Source organism: Sphaeramia orbicularis, chromosome 3 (assembly GCF_902148855.1).
Source record: "Sphaeramia orbicularis chromosome 3, fSphaOr1.1, whole genome shotgun sequence".
Lineage (NCBI taxonomy): Eukaryota > Metazoa > Chordata > Actinopteri > Kurtiformes > Apogonidae > Sphaeramia > Sphaeramia orbicularis.
The window spans coordinates 33,331,595-33,356,767 of NC_043959.1; the positions used below are offsets into that span (position 1 = coordinate 33,331,595).

The window sequence follows — 25,173 nt, forward strand, 5'->3', positions numbered from 1 at the left end:
GTGTAATCATCTCTCCTGCTGATGACATGCATCTCATTTTGGATGTTATTATAAACAGCGCCACTCTGTGTTGTGGTTAAAGGTGGTACTGCAGCCCATTTTTTTCTAGCTCAGGTGAATGATTTGAAACAAAACAAAACAAAATAAACTTTACACTTCTGCAAATTGTACTAATGAGTCAACACGGTTTAGCTTGTTGTCAGCTTTGGAAATTAGTATGTCGACGAACAGGGAAAACGTGAATTCTCATAATTGTATCATAATAAATCCGAAGTGAGTGGCAACTTTGAGGTTGGATTCCAATCTGTTATCTTTTTTTTTTTTTAATTTATTTTTTTTTTAAAATGTGTGCATTCCAATTCCACTATTTCATGGATTTGACGTCATACTGTCCATGATAGAGAATTAGATGTGAATCATAATATTATAGAGCATTTTCCCACTGTTACTTAAATGAAACCAGAAAAAATTAAACCAGATTGGAAACATTATTTAATTTATTATTATTATTTTTGTTTTGTTTTGTTTTGTTTATTTCATACGAGCTAACATGCAGAAGGACGAGGGACAAGGTAGAGAATGTATAATTTTTTTTTTTTTTTTTTTTTTTTTAAGATTTGAAATGTTATCTTAAATTTTGGCGCCATATTTGCAATCACGCGCCGAGTCTTCAAAACTACAAATATTTCTGAGAAAAACTGAGAGATATTATTTGTTACATTAAAATAAATCTGATAAAATCAATTTAGCAGTTTGATGCTAATAATTCGTGATAAACGTCTCCATCAGATGACACCATCAGCCGGCGCCGTGGCTTAGTTGGTTAAAGCGCCTGTCTAGTAAACAGGAGATCCTGGGTTCGAATCCCAGCGGTGCCTTTTAATCTTTATTTTTCTTACCTATCCCCATACTATCATCTTTTCTCACTGATTCTTTGCTATTTGTAACCTCATATACTCATTAAATTGTTCAATTGTATGTCGTCAAAAATGGAGGTGACAGTAACTAACATATCTGCAATATCCTCATGATGTGCAATACACCCAAACGGCCACAAGGGGGCGACAAAAAACCAAGAAACCTTCAAACGACAATGGATGGTGGAGGAAATTCAGAAGAAATCCTATTTTCACTCTTCCCGACATTTTTACTGCAAAATATCTGAACTCACTTGTATTTAACTCAAGGGCTACATCTGCAGTTTCTGCCAAACTCTTTCATTTTATCCAATACAGGTGTGCGTGTAGATAAGACCTGTAAACAAAGAGTACTGTGGACCACTTTGTCCTGTTCGATGCGGCAAGACAAACACACTAAAGTGCACCGCAATGTGTGCGGAAGTTACACTTTGTATTCTCCAAAATAAGACTTCCTCTGCTCTTAGCTTCATTTTTTTTTTTTTCCATTAAACCCAGCAGAAATGTGTTGTTTGCTGTATAATTCAAATATATCCCATTTACAATCACACAGGAGTTAAGAAGAAAAACAACAACAATAATAATTATAATTGATATTAACATCATGACAAGAATGTTTTGAATTAATCTTACTTATTTCATCTTATTTCTGTAATTGTTTTTATATAACCCTGGATGGTGTTATAATTTTGTGGTACGTTACAATGACAAATCAAAATATTCTATTCTAATAATAATAATAATAATAATAATAATAATAACAAAGAAATATTAATCTAAGAAAAGGTGCATGCCACTTAAGCTGAATCGGGAAATACAGACTTAAAACAACGAACAAACAAATAAAATCGCTCATCCATTTTAATTGTTTTGGCTCTAGTTACATAAACAAACAAATTCATTACTAGCCTTTGCACGGTCATGTAAACATTTACATTATTTTGTATATTTATTTTGTCAACTTCTGTTTTATTTTTTGATATTTAATGACTTTCATTGTTTTTATTACGATTTTTACTGTCACTGAAATGTGATAATTTGCTACTACTTACTGCTTTTATTTGCAGAAAAGGTGTTATATATTGTATTGTAAGTCAGGGGTGTCAAACATATGAACTGTAGGCCTAAACCAGGCCCAAAGGTTCCAATCTGGCTTGCGGGATGAATTTGCAAAATGCAAAAATTACATTGAAGATCTTTCATTTTAGTTCAGGAACCGCATTCAGCCCAATCTAATCTCAGGTGGGTCAGATCAGTAAAATAATAGCATAATAACCCATAAATAATGCCAAATCCAAATTCCAAACAATATTTAACGATATTATAACTCTTGCTAAATATTTGGTGCGTTTGCACATCCACTGTGATCTGTGATGCAGATGCATAAATGATGATTTTTCTGAAGAAATTTCAGGTTGTTCATGATTAGGCTATCCACTTTTTTTGTGAAAGGATAGTATGTACCCATTCACTTTCTCTGTTAAATTGTATGTAAGTACAGAGATGAATGTTTAGGCTACTGCCCCTGTGATCATCCTATGTCTATTTGTTTTTTTACCTCCACCAAGGAGGTTATGTTTTTGCCGGCGTTGGTTTGTCTGTCTGTCTGTATGTGTGCAAGATAACTCAAAACGTTATGGACGGATTTGAATGAAAATTTCAGGAAATGTTGATACTGGCACAAGGAACAAATGATTAAATTTTGGTGGTGATCGGGGGGCACGGGGGGGGGGCACTGATCTGCCATGGTGGAAGTCTGCGCTCTCCGAGTGCTTTTCTAGTTGTTTATTTGTTTGTTTGTTTTGATGATTTTCTATGTCCTCATCATTATGTGTATTTTTAAATTTTTTAATTTATAGTGAATGAGTGATGTATTAATGTTGGCTTGTTCTGTCACCTGCTTAGGCACTGCAGATGAAAAGTAGTTATCTTTACTAATTCTGGCATATTTACATGGGTGTATTTTTTTTATACAACAGTGTTCATAAATATGCATGGTCCCTATTGAATTAACCAATAAAATAAAAATAAAATAAAAAGTAAACATTTTCTTTATGTAATTTTATGTTTTTGCACCAAAGCAAACAGAAAAAAATGAAGTTGTCATTATTTTTCTAAGTCATTATGCTGTTATTTTAATGACCTGGCCTGCTTGAGCTCATACTTGCAGAATGTGGCCTCAGAACTAAAATGAATTTAACACTCTAAATCACAGGTGTCAAACATGCGGCCCGGGGGCCAAATCCAGCCCGCCAACGGGTCCCATCCGGCCTGTGGGATGAATTTGTGAAATGCAAAAATTACACTGAAGATATGAACAATCAGTGGTGTCAAAATCCTTTTAATTCAGGTTCCACATACAGACACATACAGTCCAATTAGATTTCAAGTGGGTCAGAAACAGTGAAATAATATCATAATAATCTATAAATGATGACAACCCCAAATTTTCTCTGTGTTTTTTTGGTGTAAAAAAGTAAAATTACATGAAAATATTCATAAAACATGAATAACCTGAACAAATATGAACAAACGGAAGTGTCTTAAGAAAAGTAAATGCAATTTTACTAATATTCTGCCTGTTACTAAATGCTTTGTGCAATTGTAATGCACATGTGTAAATGATAAACTGATAAACCGAGGCAGAATATTGTTAAAATTTCACTTGTTTTTCTTAAGACAATTCAAGTTGTTCATGTTATTCAGATTTGTAAGGAAACTTTGTAGATGTAAACCTGATCATAATGTAATTTTACTTTTTTCACTGTTATCTTACTGGTCCGGCCCACTTGAGATCAAATTGGGCTGAATGTGGCCCCTGAACTAAAATGAGTTTGACACCCCTGCTCTAAATAGAACCTAGTATCAAACCGGTGCTTTTATTTTGAAACCGCTAACCGGAAGTGACCTGGCTTCCTGCTGCTAACTTAGCGCTACTGTCTCTGCTGCCGCTGCAAAGGACACAATGCTTCTTCTTAATGAGGAGCTCCGGTTGTGCACGGTTCTTCTGAGCTGAAAACAGATGCGGCTGGTTCTCCGGTGGACGCAGATGTCGATCAAACTGCTTAAATCTGTTCGGAGATAATAGCCGAAGTCCCCGGCGGACCATGGGGCCGGTGGAGCTGCTGCTGCTGGGGCTGCTGGGGCTGTGCTCTGCTCAGCTCTGTGCAGGTGAGGAACAACAATGCATGGCCACTGCTCTGCTCTCATCTGGACACACACATCTGCACTGTACATGGGTTTAACACAGGCCATAACACACCTGGAGACTGCATGGTAAAGTGGTCCCCGTCACATGAGAAAACCCCCAGCTTTACTTCCTGTCCTCCATAGATTTACCTTCACTGCATCTGCATGTCCTTCATTTACTTTTGTTTGCTTTGAATTCATCTGATTCCCCTGTAGATCACTCCTACAGCACCTCCCGTTCACACCCTCACAGAGGAAGTTATTATTTCCCTGCTAGTTTCTCCTGTGTCATTTGGATAAAGTGATCTGATCAGTGTTTTCATGTTTTGACTGTCTGCTGTGAGAATATGAGGGTATCACTGAACACAGACCTGCGGGGCTATTGATCTGTGGTGGGGAAATGATCAGGGTTAGTGTGGAAACATGGATGCGCTTTCACAAATGTGATGCTGCTATCAGCATTACATCACTGCTTCTCTGCAGCCAGTCAATCCCTCTTTCTCTCTACCCCCCCCCCCCCCCTTGCTTCTCCTTATTATCATATCCAGCACTTTACTGGTGTGAAAATAAGGAGCAGATCTGCCACTTCAGTGTATTACAGGTTCTCCAGATCCTTATGTGAAAAGCATTTCAAAGAAATGTGACACAACACAGAAAACACACACTCATAACACATGCCAGTGCTTGTTTGATACCTCACCTTATTACACACACACTCTCTCTCTCTTTTTTTTTTTTTCTTTTTCTTGGTGTTTTATCACTAAGGAAACAGAGGATGCATTGTTCAGGGGATATATAGTGCAATGAGGCCAGGATTTTTTTTAGGAGCCACAGAGGATTAAGTCTTGTTTTTTGTAAACAACAGAGATGAAAAATTGAAAGGCTTAACTTTGCACTCAATGAATCTAACAGAGAAAAGTTACAGCAACTGTGCCTCTCTTATCTGTTATAAATATTCTAAAATGCGCCATATCACCCCTGAGCTGCAATAATAAAGCATCTCTGGTGTCATTTGGTGCAGATTTGTGTATGATGAGTCCCATTACACTGTTGGATTTGTTTGCAGTTGATAGTTTTATGTCAGCAGTGGCAGAAGAAACATACATATCCTTGATTTAAGTATAAGTACTAGACTGGAAGAAATGCCCCTCTAAAAACAAGTAAAAAAAACAAAAAACAGTCATACAAATATTTTTTTGCTTGAATTAAGGAAAAAATCTGCCAGTGGAACAAGTGAAAATTATCTTGGTAAGATTTCTTGAAATCAGATTTTTAAGATCTATTGTCTAAAAATAAGTTCTTGTATCTCACTGAAAACCAGGGGGTAGGACTGGAGACACTGCAAAAATCTAAATCTTACCAAGTGTATTTTTCTCATTTCTAGTTAAAATATCTCATCACTAAGGGTGTGTATTGGCAAGAATCTGGTGATACGATACAAATCACAATACTAGGATCACAATACGATATCATGATACTGATAAAAAGAGGATTTTTTTGTTCATTTCTTTTTTTAAAAATGATTATATCCTTGAAGAATTGAATTACACCAGACATATGCACGGATACTAAACACATTTTTATTTGATCAGAACATGTTCTAATGCTATATCACAAAATGTTCCTGTGTTAAAACTTAAATTATGTTTTACAGACATTACAGTTTAAGATCCTGTTCAAATGTTCATATTCTATTAGTTCAGAACTAACATCAGAACAGTATTTTTGTGCAATCCCTACAAAGGAACTAACATTATTTAATAAAAGAGTATTACATAATAATAATAATGATTATTATTATTATTATTATTATTATTATTATTATTATTATATAAAATGAACCTCCATAATATCTGCATTTGAATAAATACTTAAACATATCGATACAGTACTTTTTAGTATCGATACAGTATTGTGAAATGAAATATCACAATATATTGCAGAACCAATATTTTCTTACACCCCTCCTCATCACACTTAAAATAAGACATAATCACCTAAAGAGTGACTTTTCAGTGAGATATAAGAACTTATTTTGAGACTATAGATCTTGAAAATCTTATTTCAAGAAATCTGGCCAAGATAATTTTCACTTGTTCCATTGGTAGAATTTTTTTTCTTGAATTAAGCAAAAAAAAAAATCTTGAATTAAGCAAAAAAAAAAAATCTGCCAATGGAACAAGTGAAAATTATCTTGGTAAGATTTCTTGAAATAAGATTTTCAAGATCTATTGTCTCAAAATAAATTCTTATATCTCACTGAAAAGTTACTCTTTAGGTGATTATGTCTTATTTTAAGTGTGATGAGATATTTTGACTAGAAATGAGAGAAATACACTTAGTGAGATTTAGATTTTTTCCAGTGTAATACCAAACTGTGAAAATACTACAAATCTACAAGTAAATGTCGAGCTTAAAGCCTAATTTATGCAAAAGCAGCATGTATCATCAGCAAATTGTGCTTGAAATGTGACAGCAAAGTAGTTATTGTGCAGCAGAATGAGCCTAGTCAGTGTTGAACTGTTATGTAAGACACTATTGCATGATGCATTTTACTGCTGATGATGTTTAAGGTTGAGTTCATTTGTTGAAAGTTTAATTTACAGCCATGCATCGTGTTCTATAAATCATGGTGTGTTTCATTTGTGTCGCTGTCCTGTGGAATTTATGTATCTCAGCTAGTCCCAGAGGGATTTGTAAGAGTTTATTTGTCTTATGAAGCACAAACATGTTCTCACTTCATTATTTACTTCATCGCAATCACTCAAAGTTGACACATTTGATGCAAGATATGGGAGATATGTGGTTCTAGGACAGGAAATAAAAAGTAGCTAAAGTTGTCAGATAAATATAAATCTCAGGTTTGGGAAAATGACTCAAATTGTTGTAATGCAAAAATGTTTACATCCACTGATATCAATAATTATAATAAATCTCAAACTATCATTTCTCTCAAGTTTTTAAATATTTTTTTTCTCTTTTAAACTTAATGATTATTTTTGTTTTTGAACTATTGCATGTGATTCAGAAACACAGAGGTAGAACATACAAAACATGGGAAAATAATCATATCCAGGGAAACAATTAATGTGTCTATTCTGACTCTATAAACTAATAAAATTTAACATAAAATGGAACAAATTGTGATACTGATAATTAATGGGGCATTACATTATATCAGAATATTTGCTATTGTTTTGTAGAATATTTGCCTCTATGCTGCAAAAATCAAAATTTTATCAAGTGTAATTTTGTCATTTCTTGTTAATATATCTCATCACACTTAAAATAAGACATAATCACCTAAAGAGTGACTTTTCAGTGAGATATAAGAACTTATTTTTTAGATAATGGATCTTTCTTATTTTAAGAAATCTTACCAAGATAATTTTTACTTGTTCCACTGGCAGAATTTTTAGCTTGAATTACGCAAAAAAAATCTTGAATTAAGCAAAAAAATCGATCTTATTTTAAGTGTGATGAGATATTTGGAGTAGAAATGAGAAAAATACACTTGGTAAGAGTAGTAGAAGAAGCATAAAGTTGTATAAAATGTAAAAAAACAAACAAAACAAAAACATTAGAAAAGTACAAATACCTAAAGTTTAAACTAAAAGCTGTTACATTCCATCATTGACTTTGTCTGTATTTGGTGTAAATGTGTGCATTTACTCATGTTAAACTCATGGATTCATGGATTTTTTTTTCCACTTAGTGTTTTGCATCGAGCATTTGATCTAATTTGTGTTGAGAACAGTCAGTTTGTTGTTGCACCCCATTAGTCCAACAGGTCTTTCAGCTGTTTTTTTTTTCATTGTTGTGACTCGATTCAAAGCCTTTTACGACTCATTCTGCCAAATTCTAAGTTGGCAGAAAGAATTCAGCTTTTTAAACAGCGACGCTACTTGTAAACATGTTGATTTACACAATGTTGACATCACTGAGCCTCCTGTTTCCCCAGCATGAGGGAGGAGTAGTTAGTATTAACTAATCCTACAGTGTACGGTCCTTTCACGTTAATGACCATAAAATGACATCTGCTTATTGTGGTCAAACAGTATCACAGCTGTGCTACTGTTTTCCTGCCGCACAGACCTGAGTATTTACCCATGCATGTCAGTGTGGTCGATATCCATCACAAGCCCTAAATGATACCCCCACCCCCACCCCCACCCCCCCCGTGGTGGCTTCACTCTGCTGACTTCACTGATTCATCAAGAAAGCCTGAAACAAACACACACACTCAGCAGAACTGGGCCGAGTCTGGACCATGTGACCGTGTTGGATAATCACTGTAGCAGTTCAGCTAATGTTCTGTCTCTGTGGTTCTGGTGAATTAAGCACTGTTTACACAGCTTCTTCTTCTTATGTGTGTGTGTGTGTGTGAGTGTGTGTGTTTTTCTTTTAACACTTTTTTTTTTGGATCAGGGTCTTTTTTATTTTCAATTTCAAAAGGTATAACAAGAAACATACAACTTGAACATGAAACTGTTGAATCCAGTTCCGATCCAACTGCCCCCCCACCCACTCCACCCACCCCAAGTACTACACCTTTGTTAAGTTCATATACAGCCGAACATAATATACTTACATACAAAAATATATAACCCCCTTTCAAATATATGTACAGAACACATACATATACTGTCACAGAAAAAATTATTAGACCATCAAAAGTCATCAAAAACAATGGTTATGCAATCCAGTACTAACTCCTGTGTGTATCATGTGACTAAAACAGATAGAAAAGAAAACATGGAATGCCTAAAAGCACTGTTTTAGTCAGTACAATGCCATAGCTATTGATGTAAGAACTGAAGTGATTTTGGTTATTATCAAGAAAATATAGAAAATAACTAGATATCAGCTCTGAAATTAAATTCTTATGAGCTATTTTTGTTGTTTTCATTACATTTGTCCAAACAAATGTACCTTTAGTTGTACCAGGCATTAAAATGAGCAAGAAATAGAAGAAAACAAGGGGGGTCTAATAATTTATTCCACGACTGTATATGAACACATATACACACATGCATATTTGTAAGTTCAGCTTTTTAACCCTTTTAAAATGCTATTATAACAGGTATAATAGGTGTCTTCATGTTTTCTTTGCAATTAAAGTGTCACCAAATGTCTTTTTTGCCCATTTTTTTGCACCTTTGTTTTCAGGAAGAACTTAACTGTCAATATCTGGCCATTAATGATCATTATTAGAAATAATAAATGCTTAAAACAGTGTATTTTAGTTAAAAAAAAAAAAAAAAAAACAGACACCAGGAACAAATTTTGCCAAATTTTTTTTCAATCAAAAATGCTGAAGCGATAGTTGGGGGTACTTGGCTAATAAAGTATATTTCAGGGGGTACTCCACTGTAAGAAGTCTGAGAACCACTAGTCTAAGTCATACCCATTTTCTGCATCTCATGTCTGTTTTATTGCAAAAACTTGGAGTAAAAGGCTAACCTTGTGTATTTTTTTAGCTTCAGGATTATCAAGTCCTCAGCCCCTTCAGCCTCAGCCATGACACTAAAGCCTCTGTCTATTACAGTCCGACAGTGTTTGTTGCATGTGCTCTGTGTCGTATTCCTGCTGCTCTTTCCCACCTCCACCCTGGGTGTAGGTCCCTGGGGCGCTGATGCGATGGCAGCGGGTGATGCGGTCGCCTAGGCTGCCAGTTCGACTGCTGCTGCATCTGTTTTAGTTTTCATGTGATCATCTCTGAGCTCCCCCCAGAGGCACCGGGGTCATTTGTTATGGAGAATTGTTTCAAAAAGATGAAACCTCTTTAAATGTATGAATCTTCTGTCAGTGCAGTATCGTCAAAACAATGTCATCTCAGTTTTTTTTTAAAATCAGTTTTATGGATGTGTCATGATTCTAGCTGATTTGTTTTCTGGCTACACAGTTTGTAACTATACAGGATTTTTTGTTATTTCCATTTTATATATATTTTGTGGAGGGTATAAGTGTTGTAGTGGATATTTGATTAAAAATTGAAAAAACTGTACTTTTTCATAATGTTGGACCTACATAGTTTATATTACCCACATCCAGCGTACCCTGCCTTCACCCATTGGCAGCTGAGATAGACTCCAGCATCTCTGGAACCCTCCCAAGAATTAAGTTTGAGAATTGAATGAATAATATAGTATTATAATCCAATATTTCAGGTTTTTTGTTCCCTTTTTGTTAATCCCAGTAATGTGAGGGAGAGTCAAAAAGTTCCCTTTTTGTTATCAAAATAATAAAATTCTTTTTCTGTTAGAGTCTAAACACTTTCGTAACAGTGGGTTACAAAAAAATGTTTTTTGCAAGTTGTCTAGGTTTTTTCAGATGAATTAGGACCATTTTGCACCGCTAAATCCAAAAATGACATCTGTTTTTCTCAATCAGGTCAGGTTTTTTTGCTAATTTGATTTTGAAAAATTTGATCTTCTCACAAAATGGATTACATTTTTGTGACTTTATCAGTTGATTTTTTTATATAGTTCTCACCCAAAATAAGTTTTAAGAGAAAAAAAATCATTTTCTAACAGGATTCCTGTTAGGTACAATGGTGTATTCACCGCAGATGTAGCAGAATACGTCAGGCTTATTTTTGCAAGATCTTCTAGTTGAAACCATTTCATTCACCTGTAATATTAAAAAAAACATTAATCATAAATTGGCAGAAGTGAAATCTTCAGAACTCGTTTATTGCAAGAAATATGAAAGAATTTTGTATCATATAATGTGAAAATGCCCATAAATATAAGCAAAAATGTTAAAAAGCCAATACGTAGCATAGTTCAGAAAGTTGACCTGATTGAGCAAAATTAATGTGATTTTTGGATTCAGCACACCAAAATTATCCTAAATCAGCTCAAAAAACTTAAACAATAAATTTGTTGTTGACCAGTGTAATCTATGTTTCCATCACTAGACTTCTTTGTAGAATTGCTGAAGCTGTGCATTATGCATTTGGAAATTCTACCATTTGTCTCAGAACTTTTCCACTCTCCCTCATACATCACCTCAAATATAACATCAAACAATAACAAGTTTAAAAATGCACCTGAGATATTTTGTTTCATTTGTCAAATAACATACAGAAATAGATAGACTTTATTTGAAAGTTAAGTAGGCAAAAGAAATTCCAGATTTAAAAGGACACTCCAATATATGGAAATAAATCCACCAAAAAAGAAAATAAATATCACACAAATGTATAACAATGTCATTGTGGCTCTTTAACAAAACTTTATGTCTGAAAAGGAGTAGGAAGAAGCTGAGTTTATATTGTCCTACCCCAATTTTACATGCCGTTGCTAATCAGCTCATTTATTTCTTGCTTTGTATAATATTTGTGTTGTTTTAATTTCCTCCAGATCCTTTAATTTGAGTGTATGTGAGAATAGTTTATTGGTACGTTCCAGATATCCCATACTGTTTATTATCCGTATCACTCTCTTTTAAGGTGTGAATAATGGTTGTAGTTTGGTTTTTGTAAGTGTTACCCCATAATAACAGCGCTTTCCAAAGAAAACCCTAATCTTTCAGGATTAGCTCTGAACTTGATGAATTGCTTTCATTTCATTCCTTACTCAGCCCCTCTGCCAGTTGGATCTAACGTCCATAAGGTTTCCAATAGGCTGTTAATTAGTGTCTGTGTGTCTTTGTTGTGCAGCCGGCTGCAGTGAGCGGGTGGAGGTCCATACAGAACGCAGAGGTGTCATCTACAGCCCCTCGTGGCCTTTAAACTACCCCGCTGGAGTTAACTGCAGCTGGCATATCCAGGGAGGTCAGGGGGAGGTCATCACCATCAGGTAAAGTGTTCTGCACATACAACACATCATCAGAATCAGAATCTCTTTATTGTCTTCGTACAAGTACAACGAAACTGAGGTAGAGCTCTCCAACGTGGTGCAGAAATTACAAAGCACAACAAAAGCCAATAGAATACCTACAAATACCTAAGACCACTTTGCGCTTGGATTTTAGTTCCAGAGTTGAAATAGTAAAAATGAACATTCTACCTAGATTTCTCTTTTTATTTCAAGCCCTACCAGTAGAGGTTACTCAAACTCAATTTACAATTTGGGATAGAATAATAGCAAGGTTTATTTGGGAGAGCAACAGACCTAGGGTAAGGTACGGAACTCTCCAGTTACCCAAACAGATGGGAGGGATGGCGTTACCAAAGTTAAAAGGATACTATCAAACTGCACAATTAAAATATATACAGGGTGGGGAAGCAAAATTTACAATATTTTGAGGCAGGGATTGAAAGACAGTGTATGACCAATTAGTTTATTGAAAGTCATGAGAATTTATTTGCCACAAGAAAATTTACATAATAGAAAATGTTTTTATTCTATGTGTCCTCCTTCTTTCTCAATAACTGCCTTCACACGCTTCCTGAAACTTGCGCAAGTGTTCCTCAAATATTTGGGTGACAACTTCTCCCATTCTTCTTTAATAGTATCTTCCAGACTTTCTCGTAATAGTTTTGCTCATAGTCATTCTCTTCTTTCCATTATAAACAGTCTTTATGGACACTCCAACTATTTTTGAAATCTCCTTTGGTGTGACGAGTGCATTCAGCAAATCACACACTCTTTGACGTTTGCTTTCCTGATTTCTCATATGGGCAAAAGTTTGTGAAAAGGTATGGATAATAGTGTTAGGTATGATTATGACATCAATATGTGTTTGGTTTCAAAACAATTGACGTAGTGCCTGCTGAGAAAAAACAACTAAATGTTCTTTGTAAATTGTGCTTCCTCACCCTGTATATTGTTGGTGTAATCCATGTTACTGTGGTAAGTGGAAAGATATTGAAATTGGAGCACTGGAACAGCCTATCCAAAACTTTCTTGGAGATAAAGATTCTTATGAAAAAAATAAAATTAATTTAGGCTTAATAATTAAACATACATTTAATATTTGGTTTGGAATGCTGCGTACACATAAAGTCCAAAGACATGCAACAAAAACTAAAACGGATGACATATGATAGTAAATTTATGCCATCCAAAATTGACCAAAACTATAAACATTGGGTAACCAAGGGAGTTACAGCTTGGTGTGTTCTGGAAAATAATGGAAGGCTGGAGATTTTCCAAACTTTAGCACAAAAATATCAATTTGAGAAACATGATTTTTTCCGTTATCTTCAAATGAGAGACTATTACAAAGGGGAAATACAGGTGGGACCCTCCATGGAAGAGAGCGATGTGGTTCAAATCATGACTAAAGCATATAAAGATAGTAATATTAGGATAATCTCAACATTATATAAAGCCTTAATAAATCCCGATAAGCAAACAACTCACTATGTAAAAGTGAAATGGGAAAGAGAATTTGACATAGAAATTGATGATATAGATTGGCTAAACGTGGAAATTACATCATAGAACTACTAGCTCTCGGACATGGAGGGAATTTGCCTGGAAAAATCTTATAAGATCTTTTATTACACCCAAGTTTAAAAGTAAACAGTTCCAGAGGCATCAGGAATGTTGGAGAGAATGCGGGGAGATGGATGTTGACCATTCTCATGTTTTTTGGAAATGTTCAAAACTTTCGGAATATTGGGAAATGATCTGCAATGTCCTATGTCAAGTATTAGGATACACAATTCCAAAGAAACCTGAAATTCTTTATTTATGCAACTTTGGTGATGACACTATATGTGAATACGATAAATATTTGGTAAAGGTGATGTTGATAGCTGCAAAAAAATGTATAACAAGGAATTGGGGGAAGATGAACGTACCATCAAAGGATTGATGGATAACTACGATCGAGGACGTATTTCTAATGGAAAAACTAACACACAGATTGAGACTACAAGAACCACAAATGAACAAAAAGTGGAAAAAATGGACATTATATAAGCAAAATAATTGATGAGACTGTGCTACCCAGACTTATTTATTTATGTTGTTATGTTTTTTTTTTTTTTTTTGTTGTTGTTGTTCTTTTAAAACTAATAAAACATAAGTTACAAAAAAAAAAAAAAAAAAAGAATACCTCCATATACCTACATATAACATCGCAGTCATGGTGGAGTCTGACGTCACTGATGTTCCGCCACAGTTTCCGTAACTTTGACATCTTGGAGTCGGAGCATTGCGTCGGGGACTGGCTCATGATGACGCCCACATGGAACGGGGACTCCAGGCTGTGTGGGTCCATGCTGCCTCCACCTTTCATGTCCACCAGGGGGCGTGTTTGGCTCTACTTCCACTCTCAGACCAACAGCTCTGGACAAGCTCAGGGCTTTCGACTCTCCTACATCAGAGGTAAACAAGAGAAGTCACCAGTGGGACGGCTCGTCAAATGAAAGTATCCTGCTGCATGGACAGATATTTCACTTGTGTTACGTACCTTTTTCCTCAGATTTAGTGTTTTTAGATACCTCTTTTTTGCAGTGTAGCTGAAATTAAATAGTATATGTAAAAAGTATTTGTAAAAGCTTTAAAAATGTCTTTTTCTTTTCTAGCAACCAAATTATATTATGTGCAACAGAAAAAAATAAGCACCACACACACTGATAAATCTTTTGCTAAAAAACATATATTTAATTGTATATTTTCATAAGAAGGATTTCTTTAATTTCCTGGTAAGTATTTTTTTATGGGTATGTGATAACATTGTTTAATATGATTATGTATATCGTAAAAATGTGAAAGAATTGGCATTACTCTAATCAATAAGTCCTGAAGTCCACCATGAGCATGTGGAACCACCATGTACATGAGTAAATAATATTTGATTTGAATTGTAATTCTATATTTGTATAAATATTTATATAAACACCAAATTTCTTATTTTTCTCCGCATGTTTAATTTTTTACTTGTTTATGATTTTCTCCTCCTGTCTTTTTCTCTGCACTTGCTTGTTGTATGTTAATGCTGTTAACAGTCAAATTTCTCCACAGTGGGATAAATAAAGTCTTATCTTATCTTATCTTATCTTATCTTATCTTATCTTATCTTATCTTATCTTCTTAACTTAACTTATCTTCTTAACTTAACTTATCTTAACTTATCTTCTTAACTTATCTTCATTTAACTTATTTTATCTTATTGTCTTAACTTATCATAACTAAACTTATCTTCTTAACTTATTTTAACTTATCTTCTTAACTCAACGTATCTTCGTATCTTAACTTTTCTTCTTAACTTAACTTATCGTCGTAACTTATCTTCACTTAACTTATTTTATCTTATCTTCTTAACTTATAATAACTTATCTTCTCAACTTAACGTATCTTCTTATCTTAACTTATCTTATCTTCTTAACTTAATTTATCTTATCTGAACTTATCTTCTTAACTTATCTTCACTTAACTTATTTTATCTTATCTTCTTAACTTGTCATAACTTAACTTATCTTCTTAACTTGACTTATCTTCTTAACTTAACGTATCTTCTTATCTTAATTTATCTTCTTGACTTAACTTATCTTCACTTAACTTATTTTATCTTATTGTCTTAACTTATCATAACTTAACTTATCTTATCTTCTTAACTTATCTTAACTTATCTTCTTAACTTAATGTATCATCTTATCTTAACTTATTTTCTTAACTTTACTTATCGTAACTTAACTTATCTTATCTTCTTAACTTAACTTATCTTAACTTATCTTCTTAACTTAACTTAACTTAACTTATCTTCTTAACTTAACTTATCTTCACTTAACTTATTCTATCTTATCTTCTTAACTTATCATAACTTAAATTATCTTATCTTCTTAACTTAGCTTAACTTATCATAACTTATCTTACCTTCTTAACTTATCTTAACTTAAATTATCTTAACCTATCTTATCTTCTTAACTTAACTTATCTTAACTTAACATATCTTCCTGTTATGTTATGTTATGTTATGTTATCTTATGTTATCTTATCTTATCTTATCTTATCTTATCTTATCTTATCTTATCTTAACACAGTAATAATGACATTTAGCTCAGACCCCTAAAACATCCATGACTATAGACTATTTGGGTTTGGATTGTATTTTTGGCCAAGCTGTTGGATTTTTTAAGGGTCCATGGAGTAAATACAAGTTTTCACCTGATTTTTCTGGGAAGGCTCAGTGAGTTTCGAAGCAGTGACCCATAATCCACCTTGTTTTGGTTATATGTGTGATCTGTGATGTAAACTCTGATGAGATGTTTCCAGTCCTCCTCCTCAGTGTCGGTTGTTTCCTCTGTAGGTCATCTGGGTCAGAGCAGCTGTCAGTCCGATGAGTTCCTGTGTGGGAATGGGAAGTGTCTTCCTCGCTCCTGGAAGTGCAACGGCCAGGACGAATGCGGAGACGCCACAGACGAACGCAGCTGCTCCCCTCCTCCTACCGAGGCCCAGTCTGGACTCTGCCCCCTCGGTTCTGTTCCTTGCACCCAAGCCCAGTCCACCCGCTGCCTCCCTGCATCCTTACGTTGTAACGGATCCCCAGACTGCCCGGACCGGACCGACGAGCTGGGCTGCCCCGACACCACCTGTGGGAAACGTTTGGGGAACTTCTACGGTTCCTTTGCCTCCCCAGATTTCTTCCGGGCCAACAGGAGCGCCACGGTGGAGCTGAGGTGTTCCTGGCTGCTGGACACCCAGGACCCCAAACCCATCGTGCTGCAGCTGGACCTGCAGCTGGGCCCGGGGACTCCCTGCATGTGTACGACGGCCTGCTGCAGCGGGCGGAGCACCTCCTCCAAGTGTTGTCGTATCATAACAACAGACGGCCGGCCCTGCTGGAGTCCAGCCGCGGACAGATGAGTGTGTTGTACCTGGCACAGCCTCACAGCCCTGGACACGGCTTCAATGCAACATACCAGGTACCAAAATAACACATACCCTAACTGTCCAGCAGAAACCCCATAAGTCCAGTTTTGATCTTTTTCTTTTTTTGTCATAAAATGATTCTATTGGTTTGTCTTCACCAGTGTTACACAAGTTACTTCCAAACTGTAATCTATTACAGATTACGTGTTACTGTTATTTAACCCTTTCATGCACAAATTATGAGAACCTTAATCAAGATTTTTTTTCCTGAGCGTTTTTATTTGTCTTTAGGCATGAAAAAAACAATGCAATTGAAAATTTTCTTATGAAAAATAAATCAATTTAAAAAAGTAAAAAAAAATACATAAAAAAAATAGTAATAATAATAAAAATAAAATTCTTAGGAACCTGTTTCTCATGAAGTTGCAAAAATGTCCACTCAGCTGGACACCATGCATTTAATTTTTGAAGTGAAGAAACATGCATTTACTGATAATTGCGTGGAAACTATAACTATTACACTCAGGGGAGATCTACACACATTCATGTCAGAAACGATATTTAATGTCTTAAAACTTTATAAAGATATGTGTAAAAAAAAAAAAATTTTTAAAAATCCATGAATATACAAGAGAACAGCTGTAGAATAAGTGTCCACTGTAGTGACCAGTATACATGAAAGGGTTAAAAGGAATTCCTTACCTTACAATATTACTGTCTCAGAATTGTATTGCATTATGTGACTCCTGTATCACTTATTTTGAAAATACCCTTGGGGATTAATAAAGTAAATCTATCTATCTATCTATCTATCTATCTATCTATCTATCTATCTATCTATCTATCTATCTATCTATCTATCTATCTATCTATCTATCTATCTATCTATCTATCTGTCTATCTGTCTGTCTGTCTGTCTGTCTGTCTGTCTGTCTGTCTGTCTGTCTGTCTGTCTTTCTTTCGAGTTACATACAGACTTCACTGTAGTCATAAATGGTGCATGCGCAGTAGAACCCAGTAGTACAACTTTCCTGATGCAGTTTTGATTCCTTAAGGTCTCGTGGTCTTGCTGTTTTTCTGTTGTTGTTTTTTTCATTTGAGGAATTAAATTATGGGTGAAAAGTGTGTTGTAATGCAAGCGCTACTGAACATGTACCAAGTAAAATATTACCGAAAATTGATTAGTAATGCCTTACACGACTGTGTCACAGCAAAACGTATCCAGTTACTTTAATGTTTTACTTTTGTAATGTGTTACTTCCAACACTGGTCTTCACGTTGGCCTGGCAGTTTTAGAAATGAAACTAATGAAATGTGTTGAAAACAGCTTGTGACTACATCTCTTAACTCCATTCATTTATTTAGAATATATGTAGATTTTCCAATTTCCTGAAAAAGAACTGTTTTAGACATAAGAGGTTTCTGCTCGACAGCGACGATATGTCTGATACTCAAGGTTGTGAAGGGAAATGGGTAATAGCTTTTATATTATATTTGTTTAAACCTCTCATTTTTAATCTTAGTTAATGTTTAATTAGTTTTTAAATAGGCTTGCTACATTATTCTTCGTTTCTTGTCCACCATCACCTGTTACTTTCACTGTGCACATTCATTGTCTATGGGGAGGCAGTTTCACACTATTCACTGCTGAAGGGAGAGTGCACAGTGCATTTTCACTTAATTGTCATTTTTCAAGTTTCAAGATTGCTTTATTGTCATTCAACATTGGTACAGTGAAAAAAAATTACAGTTCACAGGATTGATAGTCAAATTAAGCGAACATTTAAAAACACACACATTTAAAATAGAGGAAAATAGAAAACAACAGAGCAATGTGCAGATAATAATGATAATAATAAATGACTCATAGGAACATATTGCCTCCCATGAACCTATTTTTCATGATTCCTGATAAAAAAAAATGCTTAGGCTGTGGATTGGACGTAGACCACCTTTACAACAACAACTTTAAATATCAGGGTTTGACTTCGGCCTTGTGATGGACAGACGGACGGATGAATGGACAGTGTTGACCAGGACAGACAGACGCATAGGCATGTTAGAGGAAGATAGAAAACAACAGAGCAATGTGCAGATAATAATAATAATAATAATAATAATAATAATGATAATAAATAAATACATACATACATACATACATACATACATACATAAATAAGTAACCAACATAGAAAAGGAGGAGAAGTGACTGAAATGCAAAGGTGTTATTAAATATTACTTTTTAACCTTGGTTGTACGACATATGTTATATTGTGTGGAATCTCCTGACTGTAGAGAGAGTGTAAAAAATAATGTATTCATAGAGACAGTTGAGTGTATGTGTTTTTCTTCAGTGTCTGGTCAGTGACATATTTCTCTTTGACCCCTTCAGGTTAAAGGTTACTGTTTCCCCGGTGAGCGTCCCTGCGGCAGCGATCAGGGCTGCTTCTCTGAGCGTCAACGCTGCGACGGATACTGGCACTGCCCGTCTGGCCGCGACGAGGAGTCCTGCCCCATCTGCCCTGAGGGAGAGTTCCCCTGTGAGGGCGCTAGTGGAGTGTGCTACCCGGCCTCTGAGCGCTGCAACAACCAGAAGAGGTGTCCAGACGGCTCAGATGAAAAGAACTGCTACGACTGCCAACCTGGAAACTTCCACTGCGGGACCAACCTGTGCATCTTTGAGACGTGGCGCTGCGACGGCCAGGAGGACTGCCTTGACGGGAGCGATGAGAGGGACTGCCTCGCAGCGGTGCCCAGGAAGGTGATCACAGCGGCTTTGATTGGCAGTCTGGTGTGCAGTCTCCTTCTGGTCATCGCCCTTGGATGTGCACTCAAACTGCACTCCCTCAGGAGCCGAGAGTACAGGTGAGGACACAGCGCCTCACTTCTATGTGCTCACTCCACCACATTTATCGCTGCTCCCGCTCCTCTGCTGTTGACTGTTGTGTACTTGTTTGTCCTCATTGTTTCAAGTTATCTTGTACTGTGTGTCTGGAACAGTCTGTCACCATAGCAACAGCCTTAAGAATCTCATCCTCTGTCTGAGACACACTGTCACAGTCTGTTGTCGCATCTTATTGCTGTTGTTTCAGAAGACATGAGCTCAGGTTACTGTCAAGGATTCTCAGACTAACACTATGTTCATGATGCAGGTAAAAATGGACCAAATCCACTTTAAAATGTGGTCCTAAATCAGATACATATCTGATGTTTTGCAATGTGACTTCAGTCTGAACAGTCATGTTTGTATTTTATCTTTAACTTTTACATCACTGAAATGCAATAGACATCACAATTCGGCAAGATCCATATTTACTTCTCTAAACACAATGTGCTGTGTTTGATGTCACGTCTTCAGTGCATGTAGGTCACTTCAGGACTGTAGACGGTTCACACATGAGTCTGATGGCATCACATTTGAATTATAATGTGAATAATCACACAATAAAAATCAGATTTCAGTAAAAAAATGGCAATTGAGCTTTAACACCTAGAACAGGGGTGTCAAACTCATTTTAGTTCAGGGGCCACATACAGACTAGTATGTTATAAAGTGGGCCAGACCAGTAAAATAATATAAATAATAGGATAAGAACTGATAAATAATGTTGACACCAAAGTTTTCTGTTTTTGAGTGAAAAAAGTCAAATTCTGTAATTAAAATGCTCACATCTACAAACTGTTCTTGAACATAACATGAACAAATATGAACAACCCGAAAATTCTTAAGAAAAATAAGTGCAATTTTAGCAATATTACACTTTAGTTTATCATTTATACATGTGCATCATAACTTACAGATCACAGTGGAGCTACAAATACACAAAACATGTAGTAACAGGCAGAATATTGGTAAAATTCTACATACTTCTCTTAAGACATTTCAGGTTATTGACATTTTTTGTAAAAGGCTAGTCTGTAAATGTAAAAATTTTTGTGGAATTTTACCTTTTTTACACAAAAACAAAGAGAGAAATTTGTGGTTTTCTTTATTTATAGGTTATTATGATAATGTTTTGCTGGTCACTTTTTCATTTTAGATTGAATTGACCTAAAATGATTTTAATACCATTGATTGTTAATATCTTCAGTGTAGTTTTTGCATTTCACAAATTCATCCCACGGGCCAGATTGGACCTTTTGGCGGGCCGGACTTGGCCCCCGGGCCGCATGTTTGACACCTGTGACCTAGAGTGTGAAAGTAGCATAAAATGCTTTCATTAGGCTCTCTAACTGTTTTTCCCTTACTGCTGCCTTACTCTCTTCCTGTAGATCATTTGAGACTCAGATGACTCGAATGGAGGCAGATTTTGTTCAGAGAGAGGCTCCACCCTCTTATGGTCAGCTGATCGCCCAGGGTCTCATCCCTCCAGTGGAGGACTTCCCAGTGTACAACCCCACACAGGTAATAAATTCACATGGATCCAGCCTCAGCAGGACCTAAATGTAGAGTTTGGGTAACACAACAACACTGGTGTGCTAACTTCAGTTGTAGTGGATTTAATTATGGTTGAGGGGAAATTATCTGTACATCATCCTAAGCACAGGGCTGTGCACTCAGCTATATCCTGATAAAGGCCATTTGATAACTGGATAAAGAAGAGAAGACATAAAGCATAAAGCTTTGTCCAAATCACAAAAAATATTTCCATAGTTTGTGATTTGTAACACAGTGAAGTAAAATATAAAATAATAGATGCTTTTTCAGTTGTTACATAATGTGTACTGTCATAACACACAGCACTACCTTTTTGAACACTCTACAGGTTCTAGAGTTTTTGTACAATTTTGGAAATTTTAATTTCAATAGATGTCTATCACCAAATGACTTCACACAGTGATTAAGTCTGTGATCCACTGTCGAAATTATTTGAAGGTCATTCTATGAACAGTTGTGTGTGTGTTACATGTGCTACTCATTCAGCCACTGGTACAACTTCATACACAGAAAAAACACCTGAATACTTGACTTAAAGTAGACTAACTGAAAACTTGTCTGCTGAGAGTTCACACTGTCACACGGAAAATCTCACTCGTTGGGAAATACTATAATTACCATAATAACATGGTAGTGGCCTACAGGCACCAGCCAACACCAAATGACTTCTGGAACATCTTTGGATCTGGTAGAAATGACAACTTATGGCCAATAGATTCCACCAAAGACAACAAAACAGAAATCTTTGTTACTTTAACCAGCATATCGACTGCACTCTTCAAGTGCTTTTCTAGTTTTTTGGATATGGTCAACGCCTTTTGAGTTTGTTTTGAGTTAAAATATGTTTTAATCAAATTAGAACTGATTTTATTCTGAATTCTGCAGCACAAGTATTTAAAGAAGACTGCATGACTCACAGTACTGTTGGATTTGTACAAAATATCTCTGTGAGGCCTCTTTTGACAGTTAGGTAGAAGCAAAACTGAATTTTCTCAGTTTTCCTCTCTGTGCCCCCCCCTCTTCCTCCCCTTCCTCCCCTCCAGGCATCTGTGTTACAGAACTTGCGCTTGGCGATGCGCAGACAGATCAGACGTCACTCAACACGACGTTCCAACTCCTCGTCCTCCCGGCGGCGCCTGGGGAACCTGTGGACTCGTATTTTCCACAGTGGAGGGAGAGCCCGAGGCCACGCCCCCCTTCTTGATCCCCCTGGACCCACTCAGATCACCTTGGGGCTCCACAGCTACCGAACTGTCGCGGAAGCGGGGCCTCAGTCCAGGTCTGGAGCTGGATTTGGGGATGAAGCTGATTTAGTGCCACGTTCCTGTTGCTCAGCCAACATGGACCTGCAGCCCTGTTCATCAGAAAGCCCTCCATCACCTCTGTCTCCACAGTCAGTGGGCAGTCAAGAGGAGGGGGAGCTGTCACCTGTCAGCAGGGGCCCACAGTCCGAGCCTCCCACTCCCGGACAGAGTAACTATTCAGCCCACAGCGGACATCCTCTCACCCCACAGGAAGCCTCTGCACCCCCCTGCCATACCCGTGTATCCAGGAAACTAGTTCTGGAGCTTGCCGTTAACCTCAAGGGTGTTTCAGTGAGACGGTACTCCCCCCTCGGGCCCTTGTCTCCTATCTCACCCCCTGTGTTTCCCAGCAGCTCCCAGACCTCCACTACCCAACGTGACAAAGAGGGGTCAGATGTGACTTCACCCTCTGACCCCTCGCCTTCTTCTGTAAAAACAGAGGACAGTGACAGCCACCTAACTCCAGAAGTGCCAAGCAGGGAAATAAAAAGCAGGGGGAAAAGGAGTAAGCGCTATAGGCCCAGCAGGAGACCCCTGAGCGATGAGGGAGGGAACCCAGGGAGGGGGACGACACCGTGCTGAGGAGCTGAAGAAGATAACTCTCCTTTCGCTCTTTGTAGACCTGATGCAATATCTGTTCTGCTAAAGTGACCTTGAAAGTGTCCCCAAAACCTCCAGATGTTAGACCAGTACCTCAGCCCTCCACAAGGGGGAGCAGTTGATCAATGTGGTTTCCCTTCTGGACAATATGAATAGCTCATATCCATCTCAACAATGTGAATGGGTAGAAACTTTATGCAGTCTTTTCCTTAGATGAATAAAACCAGCGTTTGTAGTGTCTCACATTATGAAACACGCACTGTAAGAGTGACAATGTAAGACGTTTGGGTTATATCAACAGAAAAATCATTTCTGGCCTTGTATTGGCAAACATGTTTCACAGCGCCAAAGCAGCCTTTGTGTCGTTACCCAGAGCCATTATGCACCGCTATATACTGTGAACCATAAAAGCCTATTGCATGATCACAGATGGTTCTCCCTTTCACATCACAGACTGAGGTTCAATGATGCCGCCTTTTGTCAGTATTTATTATCCAAACATAGAACATTTCCAGTACAATTCAAAGAAAAATTATTTTATTAATAGTGTGGCCACTTTTATGAAACCTTTTCCTCATGATGTTTTATTAGGCTAACTTCACAAATCTGTATTTTACTATATACAGTCGCGAAAAAAAATTATTAGACCATCAAAGTCATCAAAAACAATGGTTACGTAATCAAGTACTAACTCCTGTGCGTATCATGTGACTAAAACAGACAGAAAAGAAAACATGGAATGCCTAAAAGCACTGTTTTTGTCAGTACAATGCCATAGCTATTGATGTAAGAACTGAAGTGATTTTGGTTATTATCAAGAAAACCATGGAAAATGGCCTGATATCAGCTCTGAAATTAAACTCCTATGAGGTATTTTTGTTGTTATAATTATATTTGTTCAAACAAATGTACCTTTAGTTGTACCAGCCATTAAAATGAACTAGAAATTGAAGAAAACAAGGGGTGGTCTAATAATTTTTCCTGCGACTGTATAGCTTTGACAAAAGTAGAGACCTCTCCACATTTTAAGACCTGAACCCTGCTGAAAACCTCTAAAATGGGATCTAGAGAAAGATAGAAGAACACAAACTATGACTAAGCTGAATTGCTTGTATTTTTTTACAGCAGGAGCGGTATAATGGCACCCAACAGCTATGTAAAATTTTAGTCCAACAAATATTGATTTCTGGAAGCCTAAAGAAATAACAGGGTTCCTGCTAGGTCTTAAAAAGTCTTGATTTCCAAATCTGCATTTAATACCTTAAAAAAGTCTTTAAAAGGTATTACATTTTATATGGTAGGTCTTAAGTTATGTTGCCATAAACTTGTTGGCTGTATTGTTTTTAAACGTCCAAGCTGCAAAAAAGTAACATTAGTCGACTCAGTTCCACCCGTTCCAACCTGACAATTTATATTGAAATTAGGAAGCAGTTATTGCTAACTTTGCAGCCCTCAGTGAGAAATGAGTCGGAACGGTGGGAATCAAGGTGATGGAGTAAATAAATACATTTTCCTAAATTCTAGGAGTCACAGTTTTTTTCCAGTGTAGCCGTGAAATGGGCATTAAATTCTGTTCTAAGTAGTCTTAAAAAGGTTTTAAAAAGCCTTAAATTGATCTTGCAGAAACCTGTAGGAACCCTGAATAATAGCGTGGTGTTAAAAATGATTAACCTGTGGGATAAATACCCACACTTTCCAGAACAAAACTATTTTATCAATGCATATCCTGTAAGTAATAAATCAAGTGGCCTCTTTTTTTTTTTTCCCCCAGATCTTTAAAAATACTAAAATGACAAAATCATAGTTAGGTGAAACCTTTGCTCAGTTCTTTTACGCTCCTCTCAGACAAGCCTTTCCTCACTTGGACAAACCTGCCGGTCCTTCCTAATTTTTCATTATGTCGAGTGAAACTGTTATTGAATGCGAAGGAAATGTCGGTAAAGAATGAAAGA

The 25,173-nt window shown here is 36.5% G+C and overlaps 1 protein-coding gene and 1 non-coding gene across 2 annotated transcripts; both read left to right on the forward strand.

Moving 5' to 3' along the window:
- The first annotated feature begins 804 nt into the window (after positions 1 to 804).
- trnat-agu (transfer RNA threonine (anticodon AGU)) lies at positions 805 to 878 on the forward strand. Its single transcript has one exon. It is a non-coding gene; the product is annotated as a tRNA-Thr (tRNA).
- A 2,971-nt stretch (positions 879 to 3,849) lies between these two features.
- On the forward strand, positions 3,850 to 23,913 carry lrp3 (low density lipoprotein receptor-related protein 3). The gene is given in 8 exon segments (XM_030131247.1): positions 3,850 to 4,088; positions 11,773 to 11,911; positions 14,187 to 14,392; positions 16,317 to 16,751; positions 16,754 to 16,932; positions 19,272 to 19,744; positions 21,152 to 21,284; positions 22,361 to 23,913. Coding segments are annotated over 8 exon segments (2,472 nt in total). The 5' UTR covers positions 3,850 to 4,024; the 3' UTR covers positions 23,204 to 23,913.
- Positions 23,914 to 25,173: the final 1,260 nt, after the last annotated feature.